Genomic DNA, 22350 nt, shown 5'->3' with positions numbered 1-22350 from the left:
CCTGACATATATGACACATTTAAAAAACTACATCTGATGTAAATATAGGGAAGAATCAGAAACAATTCTGAAAATTTATCACTATAACAAAACATAGCAAGCACCATGAAATTGTGTATGTTTTTAAATTATTGCATGAAGAAAAGTAAATGTTGGGTTGGAGAAGAGCACAGATGAACCAAATACAAAATCCCTAGCAGTCAAATTGAAACACAGTTCACTTACGTTGATGAATAATATGTGCAAACATTGTAAAGGTCATTCAATATTATTGAAACCACAAATAAGTAAATAAACCAAGACAAATGTCTCTTTATTACCAATGAATGATTTTTATTCTTAATGGTACATGCATTTCAAGGTTATTTTAGCAATTAACATATAAAGAACTAAAACATTATATAAACCAATTCAAAGGAAATTTGGAGGTAAACAGAATAGTCAACAGTAACAATCACAAGACATCATGTAGCTTTTAATTTTGCAACAGGTGTTGTATCCTTGTTCTTCAAGTATTCTGAAAAGGACTGTATTTCTAATGAAAATTATTCCAATTCACTGAATAATTACTTAATGTAGTATGAAGCAAAAGTCAAGCATTACTGATACTTTGTTATTGGAGAACAGCAAACTGATTAGATCAGCTGGATTCATTCATTTTAAACCTCAAAGTTTTTGCAAGGTTGTAAATGGTCAGTTTCTAGCCTTGCCATATAGCCTATTAGAGAGTGCACAAGAAATTGTTTTTAAATAGAAGGGTAAGGAATTAAATGCATGATTTTAACAAAATAATAGTAGAAATACTTAATTGTTAAAAAGTTAAAATGTTTTTGCTGTGCTGTTCTACCCAAATTCAAAAAAAAAAAAAACTTTAATGGAGAATAAATTCTATGATGAAAGAACCAGTTACTGTTTCCTGCTATATAAACAATACAGCTAAATGAACAAAATAGAATAGTCCCACTAACTTTGATGGGAAGTACCCAAGCACTTAGTGAGTTCATAGATGGAAGCCCTGACATTTTAAGAGCAAGAAACCCTGTACTTTGAACTTCTGTTGATACGGATTAAGCAATATTTTTTCATTTTACAAACATTTTTTCCTAATTTTCTACTTCTTATCTATGGAAAAATGATTCTCATGTTTTATATTTTAGAAAAGTCTAGAAAGTAAGAAAAAGGCATTAAAATGATTGTCAGTAGTTGGAATATATTTTGTTTTGTTTTGACATTCTAAACTAACAGTCTTTAATTATCTTCCCATCAAATATCCCTTTCAAAATAGTTACTAGACAATATGTAACCTTGTTCTTGCAATCTGCCTACCCCTACCCTCCCGACTCCCACGGAACATAGCTAATTGAATCAATATTTACCCAAGTTCTACTGGCACATAAATTGACCATGAATTTGTAAAATCAGCCTGACTTGAAAAGATGGGCTGAGTTTGAGAGATTCCTCTGTCCAAGGTAATTTTACAAAACCTATCATGAAAGATTTTCATAATTTGATATGTATGTTTATGTCTGAAAGAACATTGGCCCTACATGCATTTTCTGAAAGGTTATATAATTGTTCTAAAATATTCAACTTTAAAAGCATCTGTCCTTGTATTTTCTAATAGTATATGTGTGAGCATTCTGTCCTGTAGCAAGTATTCTTCCATGTTTCCATTTAATCAAATCTGATCATTTGTAATGTGTCCTAACCGTCCACTTCTTCCAAATGTTCACAGTTAGTAACATATGTGAAAAGCCTCAGTATTTTGGAAACAAGTCTGATTGTCCACATTAACATTTGATTATGTATATACCATTTAATTGTGCACTTCTTACTTCAAAGAATCTGGCCAGTAGAAATAGGAGCAATCAGATAACATTGTTTTAATAAGGATACTTATTATCCTTTTGTATGTCATGACAATAAAATAAGTATAGGCGGCCTTAATGTCCAGCAACAAGCATATAGCTTAATATAATTTAGGCATTACCTAAAAGAATAAATTAATGGGTGCAGAGCTTCAGTTTTGAACGTTTAAAACTGGACAGGAGCCATGACCCCCACAGGCTGATCCTCTACCCTGTGGCACCAGTACCCAATATGGGTGCTAGTTCATGTCCTGGTCACTCCATTTCCAATCCAGTCCTTTGCTTGTGGTCTGGAAAAGCAGTGGAGGATGGCCAGAAACCTTAGGATGCTGCACCCACCCACGTGGGAGACCTGGAAGAAGCAATTACCTGTTGGCTTCAGATCAATACAACTCTGCCTTTTGTGGCCATTTGTGGCGTGAACCATGAGATGTAAGATCTGTCTCTCCTTCTATTATAAATCTACCTGTCCTATAAAAATATATGAATAATTTAAAAAGAAATTTTCAAACAGTTCTAGAGAAATAGTGGTGATGGTTGCGTTATAATGTGGATGCATCAAATGCTACTGAACTACCCCATTAGAAATTAAGATGCGATGCTCGCTTTATATATTCTAGCACAGTTTTAAAATAAAATGAAAATGGACCTGGTGGTAGCCTAGTGGCTAAAGTCCTCCCCTTGCATGAGCCAGATCCTGAATGGGCACCAGTTCTAATCCAGGCCATTCCACTTCCCATCCAGCTCCCTGCTTGTGGCCTGGGAAAACAGTGGAGGATGGCCCAAAGCCTTGGGACCCTGCATCCACATGGGAGACCCAGAAGAGGCTCCAAGCTCCTGGCTTTGGATCAGCTCAGCTCAGGCCATTGTGGCCACTTGGGGAGTGAATCAGCACATGGAAGATCTTCCTCTCTGTATATCCTAGCTCTGTAAATCTTACTTTCAAATAAAAACAAGCTTTTTAAATTGAAAATGAAGCTTATAATTTACATTTTAAATCATTGTATGATTTCTTCTTTTAGGTCAAGTGAAATGACTATCAGATTTCTAATTAGAGAATGTGGAGTGTGTATTTTCCATTATGAGCCATTCAGTTAAACAGGAGTTAGAAAGGAGAAAGAAATTTATCTGAAACCATCTGCCAAGGAATGATATTTATACTGTATTTTAATGCATCATAAAAGAAAATACCTTGAATCAACATATTAAATACTATCTAAAGCCCCAATAAACTGGAATGTGAATGCATATCAATCAAATAATTTCAAACAGAATATTCTGTGAATGTATTTTATGCTAATAGGATTTAATTACAAGAGTACCCTAGGATGTGTCAATTAATTTGATTGTGATAATCATTATACCATGAGTGAATATCAAATCATACATTATACACATTAAAGATACACAATCTTTATCAATTAAATATAGATGTGCCAATTAAGATTGTGATAATCATTACACAATGCATCTCAACTCAACATACTATATATGCTAAATATATAAAATCTCTGTTAATTAAATTTTGAAATATTAAAAGTACATTACAGATACACCAAATGCAAACTATGGCTAAATTTGTTATATTTTTCTTAAATATATATTTTAATGCCCAGCTTTATCAAATATAATTCATGATTTTGTTAATAAGGTTTTATTAACAGTAACCTCACCTTTATGGGTCATAGCATGACATTCCAATATGTATATACTAGATATACTAATCAAGTCAGAATAAGCAACATTTATACCTCTTTGATATCACTTCACCATTCAAACCTTCTAGTTCTTTTCTTCTATTGGCTCATAGAATATATAACAGAAGTCAGCAAGATGCCTCAATTGACTTGTCCTCTACCTGCAAACCCTGGTATCCCATATGGGCACTGGCATCCCATGTGGTACCCTATGCATTATCCCAAATGAGTCCTGACAGCTGTACTTCTGATCCAGCTCCCTGCTTGTGACCTAGGAAAGCGATGGAAGAAAGCCCAAAGCCTTGATACCTGCAGACATGCGGGAAGCTCACAGGATGCTCCTGGCATCAGATTGGTTCAGCTCTGGCTGTTGTTGCCACTTGGGGAGTGAGACAGCAGATGAAGGATCATTCTCTCTGTCTCTCCCTATCTCTGTAAATATTTCCAATGAAAATAAATAAATATTTTAAAAACATATATAATGGGTTAATGTGGGCTATATTCATGTCACTATGTTGTAAAACACTAAGAATGCATTTATTTGATCCAACTCTGATTTGATATCAGTGATCTGATCTCCCTCAAACACCATCCACACCATCCCTCCAGCCTCTATTAATTATTAGTCTGTGTTAATGTTGGGATTTGCTTAGCTTCCTCATATGAAGGAAATGCAGTATTTGTCTTTCTATGTCTGGCCTATTTCATTTAACGGGCTGTCTTATACTTGCATCCACTTTGCTGCAAAAGATATAATTTCATCTTTTTAATGTCTGGATAAAATTCCCTTGTGTATGTGTATATGTATGTTACATTTTCATTATTTATTCATCTGATAATGGACTCTCATTGATCCTGTGTCTCACCACTGTGAATGATGCTACAATAAATATAGGGGTGCAGGTATTTCTTTGATATAAGGATTTCATGCCTTTTGCATATGGAGCCAGTAGTGATTTATTTTGTCATGATAAAGAATGCTCAACATGAAGAGTAACTCCAAACTATTGTTAACAATGGACACAATGTTTTAGCACAGATCCTAAAAGCCATTCATCCTGTGTAACTTAAACTCTGACCAGTGACCTCTGAATTTCCCCTGACCACCATCCACTGGCAGCAATCACTCTTCTCTCTGTTTATATGAATCTGACTATACTAAATATCCCATTTAAGTGGAATTACACATTATCTGTTCTTCTTTGATTGCTTATTTCACATAGCCCAACATTCTCAACATTCATACATGTTGTCACATATAGTAGGATTTCTTTTTGGATGACTAACACTATTCCACTTCATGTATGTATTGTATTTTTCAATACATTCCTCTATCAATGCACATTTACATTGTCCCTGTATTTTGGTTATCATATAAATAATGGTATAACAAACATAGTGGTGCAAATATTTCTGATATCTAATATAGTTGTAATTTGGGGGGGGTTAGTACCCACAATCTGGATTGCTGTGTATTTTCAGAAACGTTCATATGGGTTCCAAATTTGGGGTATACTCATCCACATCTGTGTTCTCTTTTGTTATTTTGTTTTGTCTTTTTTCTATCAACGATCCCAACTTATGTGTGTAATATCTCATTGTGGTTTTGATTTACAATTTGCTAGTGCTTACTGATTGTACACATCTTTTCATCCGTATTCATTGGCCATTTTGCATGCCTCTCTTTGAGAAATGTGCTTTCAGGATGTCTGGTTTTACTACTATTCTGCTGTAAATTCTCTTGTATTTTGGATATTAAGCCTTTATCAGAGATATCGCTTACAAATATTTTCTCCCCTGGCTTAAGTGGTCTTCTCAACATGATGACTGTTTTCCTTTGTCATGCAGAACACTTTCAGTTTGGTATAGTTTCATTTGCCCATTTTTGTTTTGGCTGCTTGTGTTTTCCGGTATCATAGGCAGGATCAATATCACAAAGATTCCTCCCTTCCCCACCCTCACATACACACCCTTTACTTCTAGGGGTTTTAAACTTTCAGGTTTTCAATCCAATCTGATTTGACTTTTGCGCGTGGTATAAAGTAAGGCAGGCATTCAATTGTATTCATTCACGTGTGGGTGTCCATTTATCCCATCACCGTTGGAGGAAAGCAATCTTTTCCACAATTTGGTGATTTTGTTTGTCTGAATATTTTTCCTGTGACCTCTATTCTGTTTCATTGACATGTTTGCTTTCATGTCTGTCACTAGACTGCCTTAATTATTATAGCTTTGTGATTATATTTTGAAATTACGAAATATGGTAACTTCCAGTTTTTCCTCTTTCTCGGGAATGCTTTGGCTATTCAGGGTCTATCATGTCTCCATATGAATTTCAGGTTACATGTGTGTTTTCTATTTTTAGCAAAAAAATTCCAATAAGATTTTGACAGGAATTACATTGAATCCACAAAATATTTTGATAATATGGACAAAAGAACAATATATGAGTCAAGGATAATGTTCCATGCGTTGTGTCTGACTTCACTCATGGATGGTTAGAAGTTTTCAGTATACAGCTCTAAGTATTTTATTCTTTTTGATGCTGTTGCTGACAGGATGTTTTTCTTAATTTCATCTTTTTAAGATGTTGAGTTCTTAGTTCTCATTTATTGGAAAATCTGACCGAAAAATCATTTTTAATATTGATCTTATCAAAGTACATCAAGATTACTGTCCAGTACACGATTTAAGACAAAATTATTGGACATAAATAACAAGAATTGCTCTGGCCTCAAAACTGAAAACAAAAATGCCTGTTTGCACAAAATTCTTCATGCTGAATTACTTCCCTCTAGAAATAAGTGAGACAAGGCATAGGTCATAAAGTTTTAAATTTATAATATTTTGTTCAGTCATTCCAGTCTTCATATAAGGTAGCAACAACTCTGCTTTCATAATGAAGTCTCAGCAATTCACATAGCTGAGACTTTTTTTTTATCGGCAAAACAATATAAAATGCCAATAAAGGAAAAAGCTGAATAAATAAATTACCGATCTCCCTATCCTGCCACCCGTGCTGGCATATGACTGGCAACTATAAATAATAATGTCTGTTGAATCCACTAAGAATGCCAGTTGTCCATTTTTTCCATCATTAGCTTATCAGAGCAAACTCTACTTTTGACTTTACAGTGGTTAATATTTCAAAAATTTGACCTAATAATAAAAGTTTATGATAAAGTCCATTGTGTCTCAGTGGGTAAGCCAGCACCAGCAATGCCAACAATAAGGGCACCAGTTTGTGTCCTGGCTGCTCCACTTATGATCCAGTTCTATGCTAAATGTGCCTAGGAACATAACAGAAGATGACCCATATACTTGACCCCTTGCACCACATGGAAGACGTAGAAAAATTTCAGGCTTCTGACGTTAGCCTTGCATAACTATTTTAGCTGTGTGGTAGTCTCAGGATTTAGGCCTGCCAGCCGGCCCCAGATTACCTAGGGTGAGGCAGATCAAGAACCACCGGAGACAAGCTGGTGAGGAATGTCCGCTTTATTATGCACAGGTTACAGATTTTAAAGGGTAAGCAAAGGGAGGGCAGGAGGGAGCCTTCCAGCAGATCCCATGCCCACCAAAGACAGTGTAATTGACTGTATGACACGTCCATTTCCCTAGATCTTCCAGCCATGTTCCAAGTGTACTCCCCTTGACCTTGTAGCCATGTTGGAGGTCATACTCCATGTGTAGGCCTGAAAGCTGTGCCTCAGGCCATGGGGAAGTTTAGGCTTAAGCCACATCCTCCAGGCAGCAGGGCAGGGCCTGGGGTGATCAACCACCTGGTAGCTGTTTACAGAGTAAACTGGTGATTGAAAGATCTCTCTCTCTCTCTCTCTCATCCCCCCCTTCTCTTCTTCCTTCCTTCTTATTAATTCTACCTTTCAAACAAAGAGATTTTTCTTTGAATGTTCACTGTAAGGCCAGGCAATTGACCTAAGTCATTAAGATGAAAGTTAACATACTCCTATTTCACTTGTGAATCCCCATTCCAGTTTCCCCACATTGCAACCAAGGAGACACAGTGGTGGTGGCCCAAGCATCTGGGTCCCTACTAGGCATATAGGACACATGGATTAAGTTCCAAGTCTCTGGGTTTGCCCTGGCCCAGCTGCGGCCATTTACAGGTATTTAGAAAGTGAACAAGATGTTGGAAGCTCTCTCTTGGTCTTCATGTCTCTTTGCCTCTTGAAAAGATCAGAATAAAAGATGTCACTGCAGTTTAGAACGTCCAAAGTGCAAGGCCCTCAAAATTGCTGGTAAGTAACAAAAGAAAGTTACTTTGAAGTTGGTTTTTAGGGCAGGTGCAATAGCTTAGTGGATAAAATCCTCACCTAGCATGAGTCAGGATTCCAAATGGGTGCTGGTTTGTGTCTTAGCCACTTCATTTCCCTGGTTGTGGCCTGGGAAAGCCCCGGGAAGCTGCACCTGCATGGGAGATTTGGAAGAAGCTCCTGGCTCCTGGCTTCAGATCGGTTCAGCTCTGGCTGTTGTGGCCTCTTGCAGAGTGAATCAGCAGATAGAAGATCTTTCTTTCTGTCTCTCCTGCTCTCTGTATATCTCGCTTTCCAATCAAAATTAATCTTTGAAAAATTGTGCTTTTTACCAATCCAATTTTATCATGTATAAGAAATGTCTGTTTAAATTTATATATGGTCAACCTGTAGATGTTCACATTAACAGATGAAAATTTTTGCATAGGTACTGTTATGTAATGTGGCTTTTTCAATGAAATAATATTTTCTTAAGATTTATTTATTTTTATTGTAAAGTCAGATATACAGGGAGGAGAAGAGACAAAGATCTTCCATCAGATGATTCACTCTCCAAGCAGCCACAATGGCCGGAGCTGTGCTGATTCGAAGCCAGGAGCCAGGAGCCTCTTCTATGTCTCCATACGGCTGTAGGGTCCCAAGATTTTGAGCTGTCCTTGACTGCTTTCCCAGGCCACAGGCAGGGAGCTGGATGGGAAGTAAGGCTGTCTGGATTAGAACTGGTGCCCATATGGGATTCTGGCACATGCAAGGTAAGGTCTTTAGCTGCTAGGCTACCGTGCTAGGCCTGATGTAATATTTTTAAGTGAGAAAATCAAAAGCAGAATTATAGCCATTGGTAATCACACATGTAAGGAAAGTTGTTTATAAACATATGTTCACCATACAAAACACTAAACAGATGTTTGTTAGTGTTTCCATATGTTGGTCAGTGTGTCTATTAAAAGACACGTTTATTGGTCTATCTCTAATTTTGCTCATATTTGCCTTTTTAATACAATCTCTGTTTTAGCAAATGAAGAAACTGAGGAATCTGGTAAAATGACACAATAAATAAAACGGCTAAGTTCATGAGTAATTAATTAGTACAAATGAACATCATCTTTACCTAACTAGAGGGCCTAACAACAATATTCAATATAAAAAAAAATCTGAGTGAAACAGCTGAATTTAACCTGTTGCTGGGGAAATTCCTCTTAGTTGTAATAACTATTTAGCCCATGCCCTTGTCTGTCTTTCTTTTTCACCAAATGTTTTTTTTTCAAAAATTCTCAAGCGGTGGGGGGTGAGGGGGGGCAGAGGTTGTGCAAGTAAATGAGGAGCCCGCTTGGCACAGCGCATCCCCCCCGCAGAGCGCCTGATCCAGTTTCTGGCTCTGCTTGGGAATCAGTTTCCAACTAACGTGCAAAACACTTCCGAAACCGGTTCTTGGGCAACCTCGGAGTTGAGTCTAACCTCACTGCATTTTTTCGGCAGTGATTTAGTATCGTCCAGTATGTTGAACTTGTTTTAAGTGCCTAGACCTGATGTGTTCCCTTCATCCACAGCCATTCGTTATGTTTATTTCTATATTGCTTCTGAAACTGTTAACGCCTTAACTAAAATTTTGCGACTATGATGTGGCTTCAATGCTTTGTGGTGCTAGGCATCAACAAATCAAGTCTGCGGCTCTCATTTAAATCTAACTACCGGCACAGCAAAGAAAAGAACTGTTTGCCTACCATCTAGGATAATGCTATCATTGCGTTGGAAATTGATGAAGTAAGGCCCAAGGGCAAGCATAATTTGGCTTTGTGTTGTGTTTGACCTTGTGATGATTTAGAATGAGACTGAGGGTGCAATACAGCTGTTAACCTTGACTTTCCAATGGACTAAGGGAAGTGTTCCCAAGCAAATATGATTTTTTTTTTTAAACTTACAAGTTTCTTCCATGCAGGTTCACTTCCTTCTGTGATTGTTTGGGATGAGCAGTCTAAATGTATTTCCACTACGGAAGGAAAGAAAACTGTACAAGCCTTCTAATTTTTTTTTTTCCTTTCTCTCCCTCTCTCTCTCTCTCTTCAACCTTGGCACAGAGCAAGCGGGAAGTTACTTAACACGGTTCCGGGTTTCCTCACGCCCCGCCCGCCCCTGCCACCCCCCACCCCAACCACAGCTACAAGCGCTTGGTCCCTGGGTCGGTCTGTCCTGCTACAAGCAACCACCGAGTCCATCGGGTCCACGCTGGGCCCGCCCGCTGCGCATCTGCCCTTCTCCTCTGACTCCGCCCCGCATCTGTCCGGACCCGCCTCGCGTCGGAGCTGACCCAACTGCGCGTCTGCCAGTCAGTCCCTCCGGACCTGCCACGAACCTCAGGCTGCCGAAATCACCGCGCCTCACTCGGTCCGTACCCAGTGGGCATGTTGGGTATCTGGGCGGTCCGCGGTCCCTCCCGCGCGGGTGTCTGTGTGTCTGTCTCTCTGTCCGCTGCGCTGCCCGCAGCCTGCCTGCTAAGGGGCCAGAGCCCCAAGTGTGTCTAGCGTTGCCCTTTCGCTGACGCGGAGCGCGCGGCGGCCTGGCTGAGTGGCGAAGCCGCCGGCAGCCGGCGGAGGAATACACGCTCGGCCTCTGCCCTGGTTGCTATCATTTTTGCACCCGCAGGAGCTCGGGGCCTGCGTTTCTGCAGAAAACGGGGCGTGAGGCCTCGATGCAGGCAAGGCTAGATGTGCGGAGCCGGCCAGCTGCTGGATGATTGCTTTAACGATTGAATCGGGGAAAAGGGAAAATTTCCTCCCGATGCCTGGCCTGTGACAAGGATTTCCCGTTTGAGATGGGTGAAAATCGTCAGGCCCCTTTAGGGAGAACAGATTCGCTATTGGGGTGCCTTTTTGTCTGGTGCGTTTGTTCTGAGTCTGCTGACCAGCTGTTTCTGAACTTCATTTTCTCAGCCTCCACAGTGACTCTGAATCTGCATTTAGCTTCCCTTCGCCTGCCAGCCTTGGCCTTTTCTGTTTCTGAACAGCTGTTTGGCCCATAGCTTAAGCAAAGCAGCCTTTTTTTTTTCTTTCTTTCTTTCTTTCTCTCTCTCTCTGTTTTCTCTCCCAAGAGACCCTCCTCCCTGCGCTCAGAGAGATGGGGAGTGGGGAGCCGAATCCTGCTGGCAAGAAAAAGAAGTACCTCAAGGCCGCCCTGTACGTGGGGGACCTGGACCCAGATGTCACCGAGGACATGCTGTATAAGAAGTTCAGGCCTGCTGGCCCCCTGCGCTTCACACGCATCTGCCGTGACCCGGTGACCCGCAGCCCCCTGGGCTACGGCTATGTGAATTTCCGCTTTCCTGCGGATGCCGAGTGGGCCCTGAACACCATGAATTTCGATCTGATTAATGGCAAACCCTTCCGTCTCATGTGGTCACAGCCAGATGACCGCTTAAGAAAGTCTGGAGTTGGCAACATATTCATCAAGAACCTGGACAAATCCATAGACAATAGGGCCCTGTTTTATTTATTCTCGGCTTTTGGGAACATCCTGTCCTGTAAAGTGGTAAGCGATGACCATGGCTCTAAGGGCTATGCCTATGTGCATTTTGACAGCCTGGCTGCTGCCAACAGGGCCATCTGGCACATGAATGGAGTGCGGCTCAACAACCGCCAGGTGTATGTCGGCCGATTCAAATTCCCGGAAGAGCGGGCAGCGGAGGTCAGAACCAGGGATAGGGCCACTTTCACGAATGTTTTCGTTAAAAACTTTGGTGATGACATGGATGACGCAAAACTGAAGGAACTGTTTAGTGAATATGGGCCAACCGAGAGTGTCAAGGTAATACGAGATGCCAGTGGGAAATCCAAAGGTTTTGGATTTGTGAGATATGAGACCCACGAGGCCGCCCAAAAGGCTGTGCTGGACCTGCATGGCAAGTCCATCGACGGCAAAGCCCTGTACGTGGGGCGAGCACAGAAGAAAATTGAACGCCTGGCTGAATTAAGGCGGAGATTTGAGAGGTTGAGATTAAAAGAAAAGAGCCGCCCTCCGGGTGTGCCCATTTATATTAAAAACCTAGATGAGAGCATTGATGATGAGAAATTGAAGGAGGAATTTTCTTCCTTCGGATCGATTAGCCGGGCCAAAGTGATGATGGAAGTGGGGCATGGCAAAGGGTTTGGTGTCGTGTGCTTCTCTTCTTTCGAAGAGGCTACCAAAGCGGTGGATGAGATGAATGGTCGCGTAGTGGGCTCCAAGCCCCTGCATGTCACCCTTGGCCAGGCCAGACGCAGGTGGTGAGATCAGGAATGTTCCATTTGTTTCAGCCTTAGCCGGTGCCTACTTAGTTTGGGCTCCTTTGTGATAAGGGGTTGTTTTACGCCAATTCATAGTTGTTGCTCTTTTTCTTTCTAAGTGAATACTTTCTTTTGAAAAAAAAAAAGTGAAATCAGAAAGCCTTGTTCATTTTAGTGAAGAGCATAATTTCTAATTGTAAAATTGTCATTTTGTACTATCTTTTGATATAATATCCTTAGGAATATGTAGAATAAACTTTATTCTGCTGCATTTTCCCCTTATTGCTCAAGGTGAGGACATTGTGTATATTTCTGCCCTTTTTTTTCAGTAATTCTCGGCATGACCCTCATTTCTGAACCTGTCACAGCCAAGATTTCTAACTTGATTATTGAATAAGCAGTAGGACAGTGGTCCAGTGAACATCTGTATGTAGCATCACTTTAAATTATTATTTAAGTGAATGTTTTTATTTTAAAAAGATGTACATTTTTTTCTTTTTTTTTTTTTTCTTCTTAAAAATACTGTAAAAACACCACAGGTTTAATAGTGGCTTTGATTAAGTTTTAGAAGCTGACTTACAAGCTTCATGCACAGACAAGTGAGCATATAGTTGTTTTCTCAACCAATACCTTAGGAAAGTAACACTTCAGGCAGTGGCTATTTCAGTCACGAGTTGAATCTTAAAAATTGTTCCCGTGGACACACTATGGGTAATTCATTTTTCCAATCCCCTTCGTATGTATATTTGGGATCATGTTTATTTAACTTCACTCAGTTGCCTTTGCCTACAGAAAATTTAATGTTCCACCTTCAGTTTTTATCTAATGTCAATATAAAAGATAAATAATCCATTCAGTGATACCGAAAAACTGCCTTGTAGGAAATTTCCATTAAGTTTGTCATTATCGCGTAAATGCTTGAATGTATCCATGTTACCACATTCATATTTGCTTTAAAGTTGAGGAAATGGTTGTCTCTGGATAAAGTCATACACCTCCAACCATTATATGAGAACCATTAATCTAATCTGATTCTTCATACGGTTCTTCATAGTTGCTTGATTGGAAATTCTGCTTTATTGCTATGTAGCCTTTAATGTTTACACTACAGATGCTTCAGATTTCACCTGCAGCTCCTTATCCCTCATCCCTGCTATCCATCCATGGACACATGTATCTTTTGTTGTATTGCATTGCCTCACTCTTAATATATATCAAAACAGATCTATTTGAGAAATATACTATTTAAGTAAAATTTAAATAATTATTTTGAAAAAATATGATTCACTCACACCATAGTTTCAAGAATAAGAAAGTGTTTTGTCTCTGCTGCAAGTTGATCTTTCTTACTTTTTATAGCAATCTTCATTCTCAATCATAATAAAACATGAATAGTTTTGTGAATACATTTGTTAGCTCTTGGACCATAAAATAATGATAATAAACTGGTTGATGTAATTATTTATAAATTATTTATATATTTGTTACCAAGTAATTTCAAAATGAAAATTTCTGTTTTTACTGATGTTCATTATACTATATGCTCATAGTCAAAAGTGTACACAATGCAGAGGGAGGACAATTCTCATAGATCAGAGATAACCACTACTAATGCTTTTAGTACGTGCATTCTCTTTTATAATTTTTATCATATGTACACTTACACATTTCAAAGAATATAGTACGTGTACTGTTTTGTATTTTTTAAAAATTTGAGACTCGGACATAAACATCTTTTCATGCGAAATATCAAGCTATATCATTACTTTAGTGATTACGTAGTATTCCATTGTGTGGATGTACTGTAACTTATCTAAGCAGCTTGTTATTGAATAAGGTTTACATGTTTCTTGTTATTTTTTACAACTGTAAACAATGCTGTGATCAACATCCCTTACTGATGAGTTATATGAGTTTGAGAAAAAATATCTACAGCATGCTGACGCATAAATCTGCTGTACAAATTAAAATGCACACTCTCTTGATCATGTACTAAAATTTTGGAACACCGTCAAGGTAATCTACATTTTAACTGACAAATGGAAAACCGAAAACTAGGAGATAAGTTTTCATATTTTGTGAGATGACTTGTTTAATATTATTGTGAACATTAAAATATATGAACATAATGAAGCTCTAAATAAAATTTGGGATAGTTACACTGGTAATTATTTATTGCCTATACTCTCCATTTTTTATCCATTATATGTTTTCATTTTTAATTTACAAACTTGACATAATGACTGTTAGCTGCATCCTTGACAAATGCTTTGACTTAATTTAAATTTTATAAAGATTTCTCAAAGGCGAAAATCACCAAGTATCTAATGTAAGCATTTAATACATTTTTGGAACTGTACACATGCTTAAATTATTACTATTTTAAACGGATATCTGGCATAAAGAAAAAGAGAAAAAAATCTGCCTCCATATAGATGTAATATGTATATCTGAGATCCTTAAAAAACACTCAAAAAAGTTTGAAAAGTTACTTGGTGAAAATCAGAGGAGAGAGCTGTAAAGGAAAGATAATTTACATTTGGTCAAAAACACCTGGGTAGTTTTTCCATCTTGTACTTCTCATTTTGGGCAACATTTAATAGACTATTAGTGATTAAGGCTTCCAAGGAGGAGATGCACAATTGCACAGCTTAAATTAGTGATAACAGATTTTTAAAAGCATAGTACTCGTTTCCTAACACAAAAATAATTAGTAAGAAAATACAGTTAATGGTCAGCTTAAGAATGGCTCAATTAATGCAAGTTTTGTTTTCTTAGCTTTTCAAAACAATCTCTTGTACAAACTTGTACAAAATGTGCCAGAGGAGAAGAAAAGTAAAAATGTTGCTTTGTGAGTAGGAGGCTTCACAGTCCTGATTACTTGGGGAAAAGCCTCCTTTCACATGTACTGCTAGTGCCGGTAGTAGTATTCAATGATTAAGAGTAACAATAAAATGTTACACATGTACATGATATTTTTAACCCAGTGGGAAAAATTAAGAATACTTATTTCTTTAAGGGGAAACTTAAGAATGGAATGCACGCCAACTTGCCTATAAATAAATATTCTAATTTAAGGGAGTAATAAAAAATATGAATAAGTAACTGAAGACAAAAATACTCCCAGCACTTATGATTATACTTAGGATATGGTGGGCAAATCTACAAATGTTTGTTGGTGAATGAATTCATATTCTGCCCTCCCATTCTTCTCTTTAAAATGGCAACAGAAATGCTTTGCTATAAGATAAGGCATTTTTGTTAAATCTCATCATATGAAGAAATCATTGAGAACCGATTAGTAACACACCAAGATATCATCAATTACATTTATTCTTCTTGTACTCTCTTTCCTGTATTATTTACATCTAACGGATGGGCTTAATGAAACAAAGTCTCTAATCAGTGCCATACTTTAGAGAAAACAGTCCCTTTGATGAGGAACGTATTTTTTATAAATTAATGCTGTGCTGCTTGAAGAACAATATGCCACAAGCTTTTCTTTTGTTGAACCATACTAGCCAAATAATTCCCTAGCTCCTGCTACTCACCCATCTGAAATGAATTAAGGTGTACATGTTTCAGGGTGTTCTTACTTTCCATGAAGTGTAACCTTACAAATGATTCCTTGGAGCTTCAAGTGAATTCTTGTAGCCTACCTGGCTCTAAAGGATTATTGTTATTACTCCACAATAATCTAGCTGCCATGTGAGAAGAGAAGGAAAAGCTTCAGCAACTCCAGGTACCAGAGGTGTGGCTATAATTACTGTGCAACTTCAAGAAAAACGAACTCCAATGCTCTCCTCCTCAAAAATTATGGTTTTAAAATATCTCAAGATGTTCACTGTATTTCTTTTGGAAGGTTTAAGGCCTTTTCATAATTGAGCTTATTTCGTTAAAAGTGTTTAGTTATTTTAGGGAGGCTATAGGAAGAAAGGGGATATTGTAAGGCATCGCTGTTTCAGTCAGAGTGAATTTGTTTTAAAACTAATGGTAAGTGAGACACCAGATGTTGGCTTTTTTTTTTTTTTTTTTTTTTGGTGTAAAAAATAAGTTGCCTGAAAGGTAGAATAAATATTTTTAAGTATTTTTGGTATTTATTTGAAATTTCAAAAGGGGTAAATTATGTATTTGAGACATCAAAGACTTCATAAATCAATATTCCAAGGCATTTAGGAAAAAATAAATTGAGCTGATTTATGCAGAATGGCAAATGACTCTTTTTTACAGCTGTTTGAAGACTTTGGCAAGAGTAAATATTGGAATACAATAGAAACAGATAGGAATTGCAAACTTTACTTTTTCACTGTTCCAGGATGCCCTATATGTGTCAGTAAGTTGGTTTTGTTTGGCATTCAATGGCTTTAGAGTAAGAAATAAATATCGCAATGTAGTCTTTTGAGGACGGAGAAATAGCTTTATTAGACTGCGATTAGGAGAGTCAAATCAAGGTAATGAAGAATCTGTTTCTTGACATAATGAGGGATTTGTAAACTAGTGCCAGAATCAGTATAAGAAGGGACATAGAAAAAGAAATGTTAGAAATGTGAATGTTCATTCTAAGGATGTTTGAACTCTGCCTCATTTGGTGAACTATCACAGTTTGCGTACAACTTTTGTTATTGTTACTGATTTGACTACTGTGATCACACTAACCCTCAGGAGTATTCCATTTGTAAGTTATTTTTCTTAAGTACTTATCGGTGCTAATCTACTGTTTTACCTCCATCACCTAACCTCAGCTCTACCCTTGCTGAACAGTCAAAATTATATACAGTGTTCCTGGTGTACGTAGTCACTTGTCTAAAGATCATCTCAACAGTTGATTTGTAATTTTTAGATGTGCATGTATGTGATATTGTACAATCTGTTGCAATAAAGCTTCAGGACTTGCATGTTAAGCCACAGTAGATGGTGAGAAACTTGTCTACTTTTTATATGTGAACGAATGTATTTATCTGAAGATATTCTTTTTAGAGAATGTAAATTTCATAATGATGCTAATTAAACCAACGGCGAAGCTATGGGATCTGTTTGGAATTGTGGTTTCATAATGTACACGTGGGCCGGATCATTTGAATATGAAAGACTAGGTAATAATATATACTGCTAATGTGGGATGAATTTTGCGGTCTGAAAGTGTCTCAGCTGTAATAAGAGGCAATACTAAGAGAAAATGCCAAACTGTTTTGAAGAGGCAACATACGCAATGAAATGATCGCAATGCAATCTTGTTTTCAGGTGACATGTCACAATAATGTGAACACTCTCAGGCAAAGAGTGAAAATATATAGGGAGACTGAGTTTTCTGAAACTTCCATTATATACTTTTTAAAGATTTATTTTGTTTTTACTGGAACATCAGATATACAGAGACGAGTGACAGAGCGGAATATCCTCCATCCACTGATTCACCACATGAGCACCCACAACAGCCGGAGTGTGCCAATCCAAAGCCACGAGCCAGGAGCTTTCTCTGGGTCTCCTATGCTGCTGCAGTGTCCCAAGGCTTTGGGCCGTCCTCGACCACCCTTCCAGGCCACAAGCAGGGAGCTGGATGGGAAGCAGGGCCACCGGGACTAGAGCCTGTGCCCATATGGCATCCTAGCTCGTGCAAGGCCAGGTTTTTGGTCGCTAAGCAACTGTGCCAGGCCCCCATTATATTTTGATACAAGTGAAGCAAACTGTGAAAGAATGAACTGGCAATCCCCTTACTTAAAACTCTTAAAGGAAAATAATTTTACTTTAGGCATGATTATTTCCTCTGAATGCTGGGTCACTTTTACTTTATATATATATATATACATACATATACATATATAATATATTTATATATATTTAATATTTAATATATATATTTAAGTTCTGAGAGATACATAAGTGTGATCTGTTTCAATGCTCAATGAAACATGCATTTCCTTAATATGCTCAGCTGAGATAAACTGGAAACAGGACCAGAAACTTTAATAGCAACATTCATTATGGAGATTATTTAAGCTGGCATAATGATATAAGCAATTGCATTCTCAAAATTTTTATTAGAATCTGGGGCTAAGAATTTAAGGATAGAATTATATTTCATTTAATCTTGGATCACGCAATTTGGAAAATTGCTGAACAGTGTTAATTTCTTTTGCTCACTGTGCAATGGGTATCAATCATTCAGGTTTCAGGATGACATTGAAAACATTATGCAGTTCGTGAAACAATATATAAGCCATCCCTTAAAGAGTAATAGAAAAAAATGTGACTCGTTGAGTGAGAGCACCATAGTTAATGACCTAAGTCAGTATTCAGAATCCCTTAAAAGGGGAGGAGGTTCCAGATAAAACGAATACGGCTGTAATATATAATATTTCTTTTGGAATGCAAATGACCCTTTGTTGTTGTGGTTGTTGTTGAAACAAATGGAAAAACACCTGTGTCACATAGTATTTAATGCATTATATTCGGGGACAAAATTCTACAAACACATGTAGAGGCAATGCTTAAATACCAGAGATTAAAAATCATGGAAATTTTTCCTGATAGCTCTGATACTCACATGTCTCTGCTTAATCATCAGTGTTGGCTCAAAACAACGAGAATGGAGAAGAAATGGGGAAAAAAAGAATAATTTAACTCCAGAAACTTTATTTCATTCTTATTAAGGCGTTCCAGCAATAATTTCTAATTTCTAATAGCAATGGCTCTGAAATATGCCCCCAGTGCTTGGATCTTTTAAAAATACGTTTTACTTGTTGCCTGTACTCAAATGTCCAAACTTGTTGAATTTCTATACACAATATGGCAAAAATGATAGACCTTACCTAGTAAAAATTAAAGATTTGTGTGTCAGTTGGGGTGTAAGGTAGTACTAATTATGGTAAAAATCAAAATCTTTGTGTTCGTAGGGAAATTAAATGGATGGATGAAGAAATGGCCAGATAAATGCATATATGCATTCGCCCATATAGAAATAATAATAAACATTACTTAAAAGGGGCCATAGAACTAACACTGAGGACCCAAGAATAATAATGTCTGTGTATTACATGGATTCAACTTAAGAACCACAGACCAGGCCAAAGACGAGGCTTTGAGTCCTAAGCAGGCAGCGTTCCAAGGAAAGGGAATTAGACAAATGATAAAGGCTGGAGAGAATCAAAGACAAGGACAGTCATTGCTGCAGTTCAGTCAAGTGAGAGCTTCACTGTCAACTGATGCTCAGTGGCATACCGGAAGGGAAGCACTGGCCTACATGTATTTAAAAGGCAAGATTAAAAACTACTTAATGTAAGTCATCCTTTTGCACTTCTCAAAATGTGGCCTAAAGTATGAAAGAATCACCAAGAGATGCTGTTGAAACTAAGATTCTTAGGCCTCAGTCCTGGCTTACTGAATCAAAGTCGAAGCAGTAGCGGCGACAGAAGTCCCCAGGTCTTTCCACACCCTCCTCCCCCAGGAGATTCTTCTGCACGCATAAATGCCCAGAGCAGGAGTCGGCATCTGCAAGGTAACAGCGAAGATTCAGCCTTAACGGACCAGGAGGTAACAACAAAGGTATTACGCAGACATTTCTAAAAAAAAAAAAAAAAAAAAACAAGAAAATAAAGTTGTTAAAATTGTGAATTTGACAAAAATCAAAACAATCACAATCTTGAAAATAAAAACTGTGGTTTTTGTAATATAATTCTATTGACTCTAAGAGTTTTAAGGTGTGGTTTACACTACAATTGAGTTCAAGGATCATGTTCAAGTTGATGGTAAAAGTGCTCATTTGTGAAAACCTTTTTAACTTGGGTCCATAGAAAAATGAATGGCAGTTCAGTGTTGGCCTACACATGATTATTTTCTAACCCCTACAACTAGTGGAATAGAGCTTTATGTCAGTAATAAGCTGCTGTAACAAGCTACCATTTCTGTTTCTGAGCAACAGCAACTAATTTCTAACTCTGAAAGTTTCACGATCCATGAAGAAGGCACTGGTGCAGTTCCATTCCTTATGGATTACACCATTTCTCTGCATGGGGAAAAGAGCCAGCAGGCCTTTTATGAATGCCATGAGTGCAGGTTCCACCCCCAGGATCTAGTCATTTCCAAAGGCCCTCTACATCAATGCCATCACAGAAGGTGTTGGGAATTCACTTCATGGGTTTTAGGGCTATACAAATATACAGCCACAGAAAGGTAAAATGTAGAATTGTCTTTAATAAAGCACAACTATTTTAAAATATAATTGCATTAGTTACATAAATAATTGAATGGTTGGCTCTTTATAGTTATGTTTCTCATTGCATCTTTTCCATTTCAGTAACAATCATCTTTCTTAAACTGAAAATATTAAATTATTACATATTAAACTTAAAATATTCAATTACTCTTGATTCCTTTCTTTTTCTCACACTCCATAAGCATAATCATGATAGCTAAAGTTTCAAAATAGTCATACTTCTAGGATTTTTACCACCATTATTCGCCACTTCCCTAACTACACTTCCACCTAGATTATTTCACCTCACCTAGACTATTTCAATAGTCTCTAACAGATCTTTTGGCCCTCACAGCCTACCTCCTGCATTTTACTCCGTAAGCTGCCAGGGTGATTTTTCACAAATGTTAAATCAGGTCATTTAATCTTCCTTGTGTAAATATCCAGTGGCAGATGATCTCATAGTCAAAGAAATTCTGTCTTTATTCTAAGTCTTTTGCTTACATACTAACTAAAGTCCTCACTCCTTGGCTCCAAGTGTTTGATTCAGCAGGTTAACGTATTGCTTGGGATTCCCAATTCCCGTATTGGAATGACTGTTTTAAGTCCTGGCTCCTCTACTTCCCTTGCAGCCATCTTCCTCTGCCTTCCCAAGGAAATTAACAGGGTGCTGGATGGGAGTGAAGTCACGAAAATTCAAATATGTCAGCATTGCAGATAGCAATTTGCCCCAAAGTGCCATAATGCTAAGCCAAAGTATTGCTAAGCCAAAGTATATATATTCATCACAGTGGTGTGTGTGTGTGTGTGTGTGTGTGTGTGTGTGTGTGTGTATGCATCAATCACTCTTCTAGACTTGAGCTGAAGCAATGAGCAGAAACAAGCAAATGAACATAAAACATGTCAGATAACTTTTTAGTTATGAAGAAAAGGGGACAAAAAGGAGACAGATTGAATATGAGGAACAACGGGCTTGAGAAAACAAGGAGGTTTGCAGTTTTGTATGGGTGATGAAGAAAGGTTTTTCTAGTTGGCTGGTACTTTAACAGAGACCTGAGTAGTGAAATGAGCCATAAAGGCATCTGGGGAAAGTGAATACCAAACAAAGGGACAAAATGAGAACAGACAGAATGAGCTAGGAGCATGCTGGGTACCCCAGAGAGCACCGAGGTGACCACTTGACAGGAATGGCAAGAAAATGGGAACAGAAATGAGGAAATTTTAGTTTTAGTTTTAGTGTGTGTGTGTGTGTTTGTGTTATTTAGTTAATTTCACTTTTTTTGAAAGGTAGAAGGGCAGAGATATCTTTCATGCACTGGTTCACTCCTCACATACCAACCGCAGCCAGGGCTTGGCTCAGGCGTAAGCCAGGAGCCAGGAACTCACTTCTCATCAGCCAAGTGAGTGACAGCAGTCAAAGTCCCTGAGCCTGTGGCCTCCTAGCTGAGCAAAGGGAGCATTACTAGGACACTGATCTCAGAAGCTGAGCCAGAACTCCAAGCCAGGGACTGCAACATGGGTTGTGCCAGGGAGCAGGTCTCATGTGGTGTCTACATTCCTGTACCATGGCTGGATCCACGATTATTGACTGGATAAATGAGTTAGTAGACACGGGAGGATTAGAATGAGAAGAGAAGGGAATTAGAATATGATTACAACAGAATGGACCTGAATGCATTTTGCTACAAAGCAAAACAGTAACAACAAGACAAATTCTTCCCAGAGGGAATGAAAACTGCCTTTATGCGAAATTCAAGAAAAAACAGTGAATGTGAGCAGCAGTTTGAAAAATGGGACAGGCTGGGGCGCAGTAGCCTAGTGATTAAAGTTCTCACATTGCACATGCTGGGATCCCATATGGGCACTGGTTCATGTCCCAGCTGCTCTACTTCCCAGCCAGCTCCCTGCTTGTGGCCTGGGAAAGCAGTGGAGGATGGCCCAAAGGCTCGGGACCCTGCACCCTTGTGGGAGATCCGGAAGAAGCTCCTGGCTTCAGATTGGCTCAGCTCCGGTCATTGTGGTCACTGGGGGAGTGACCCAGCTGATGGAAGACCTTCCTTCCTG

The 22350-nt window shown here is 38.3% G+C and overlaps 1 protein-coding gene across 1 annotated transcript; it reads left to right on the top strand.

Annotated features, from left to right (window-relative positions):
* Window positions 1-10945: 10945 nt before the first annotated feature.
* On the top strand, window positions 10946-12438 carry PABPC5 (poly(A) binding protein cytoplasmic 5). Its single transcript, XM_040999891.1, has one exon. The coding sequence runs from the start codon at window positions 10951-10953 to the stop codon at window positions 12097-12099; it is 1149 nt and encodes a 382-aa protein (XP_040855825.1). The 5' UTR covers window positions 10946-10950; the 3' UTR covers window positions 12100-12438.
* The last annotated feature ends 9912 nt before the right edge of the window (window positions 12439-22350 follow it).

Source organism: Ochotona curzoniae, unplaced genomic scaffold, assembly GCF_017591425.1.
Source record: "Ochotona curzoniae isolate NIBS_2020 unplaced genomic scaffold, NIBS_Ocur_1.0 scaffold_1852, whole genome shotgun sequence".
In the NCBI taxonomy this organism is placed as follows: Eukaryota; Metazoa; Chordata; class Mammalia; order Lagomorpha; family Ochotonidae; genus Ochotona; species Ochotona curzoniae.
This window is presented reverse-complemented; position numbering and strand designations above follow the sequence as displayed.

Bases quoted from the DNA above. Each gene is read 5' to 3' on its own strand.
- PABPC5 (XM_040999891.1), top strand. From the start codon at position 10,951: ATGGGGAGTGGGGAGCCGAATCCTGCTGGCAAGAAAAAGAAGTACCTC.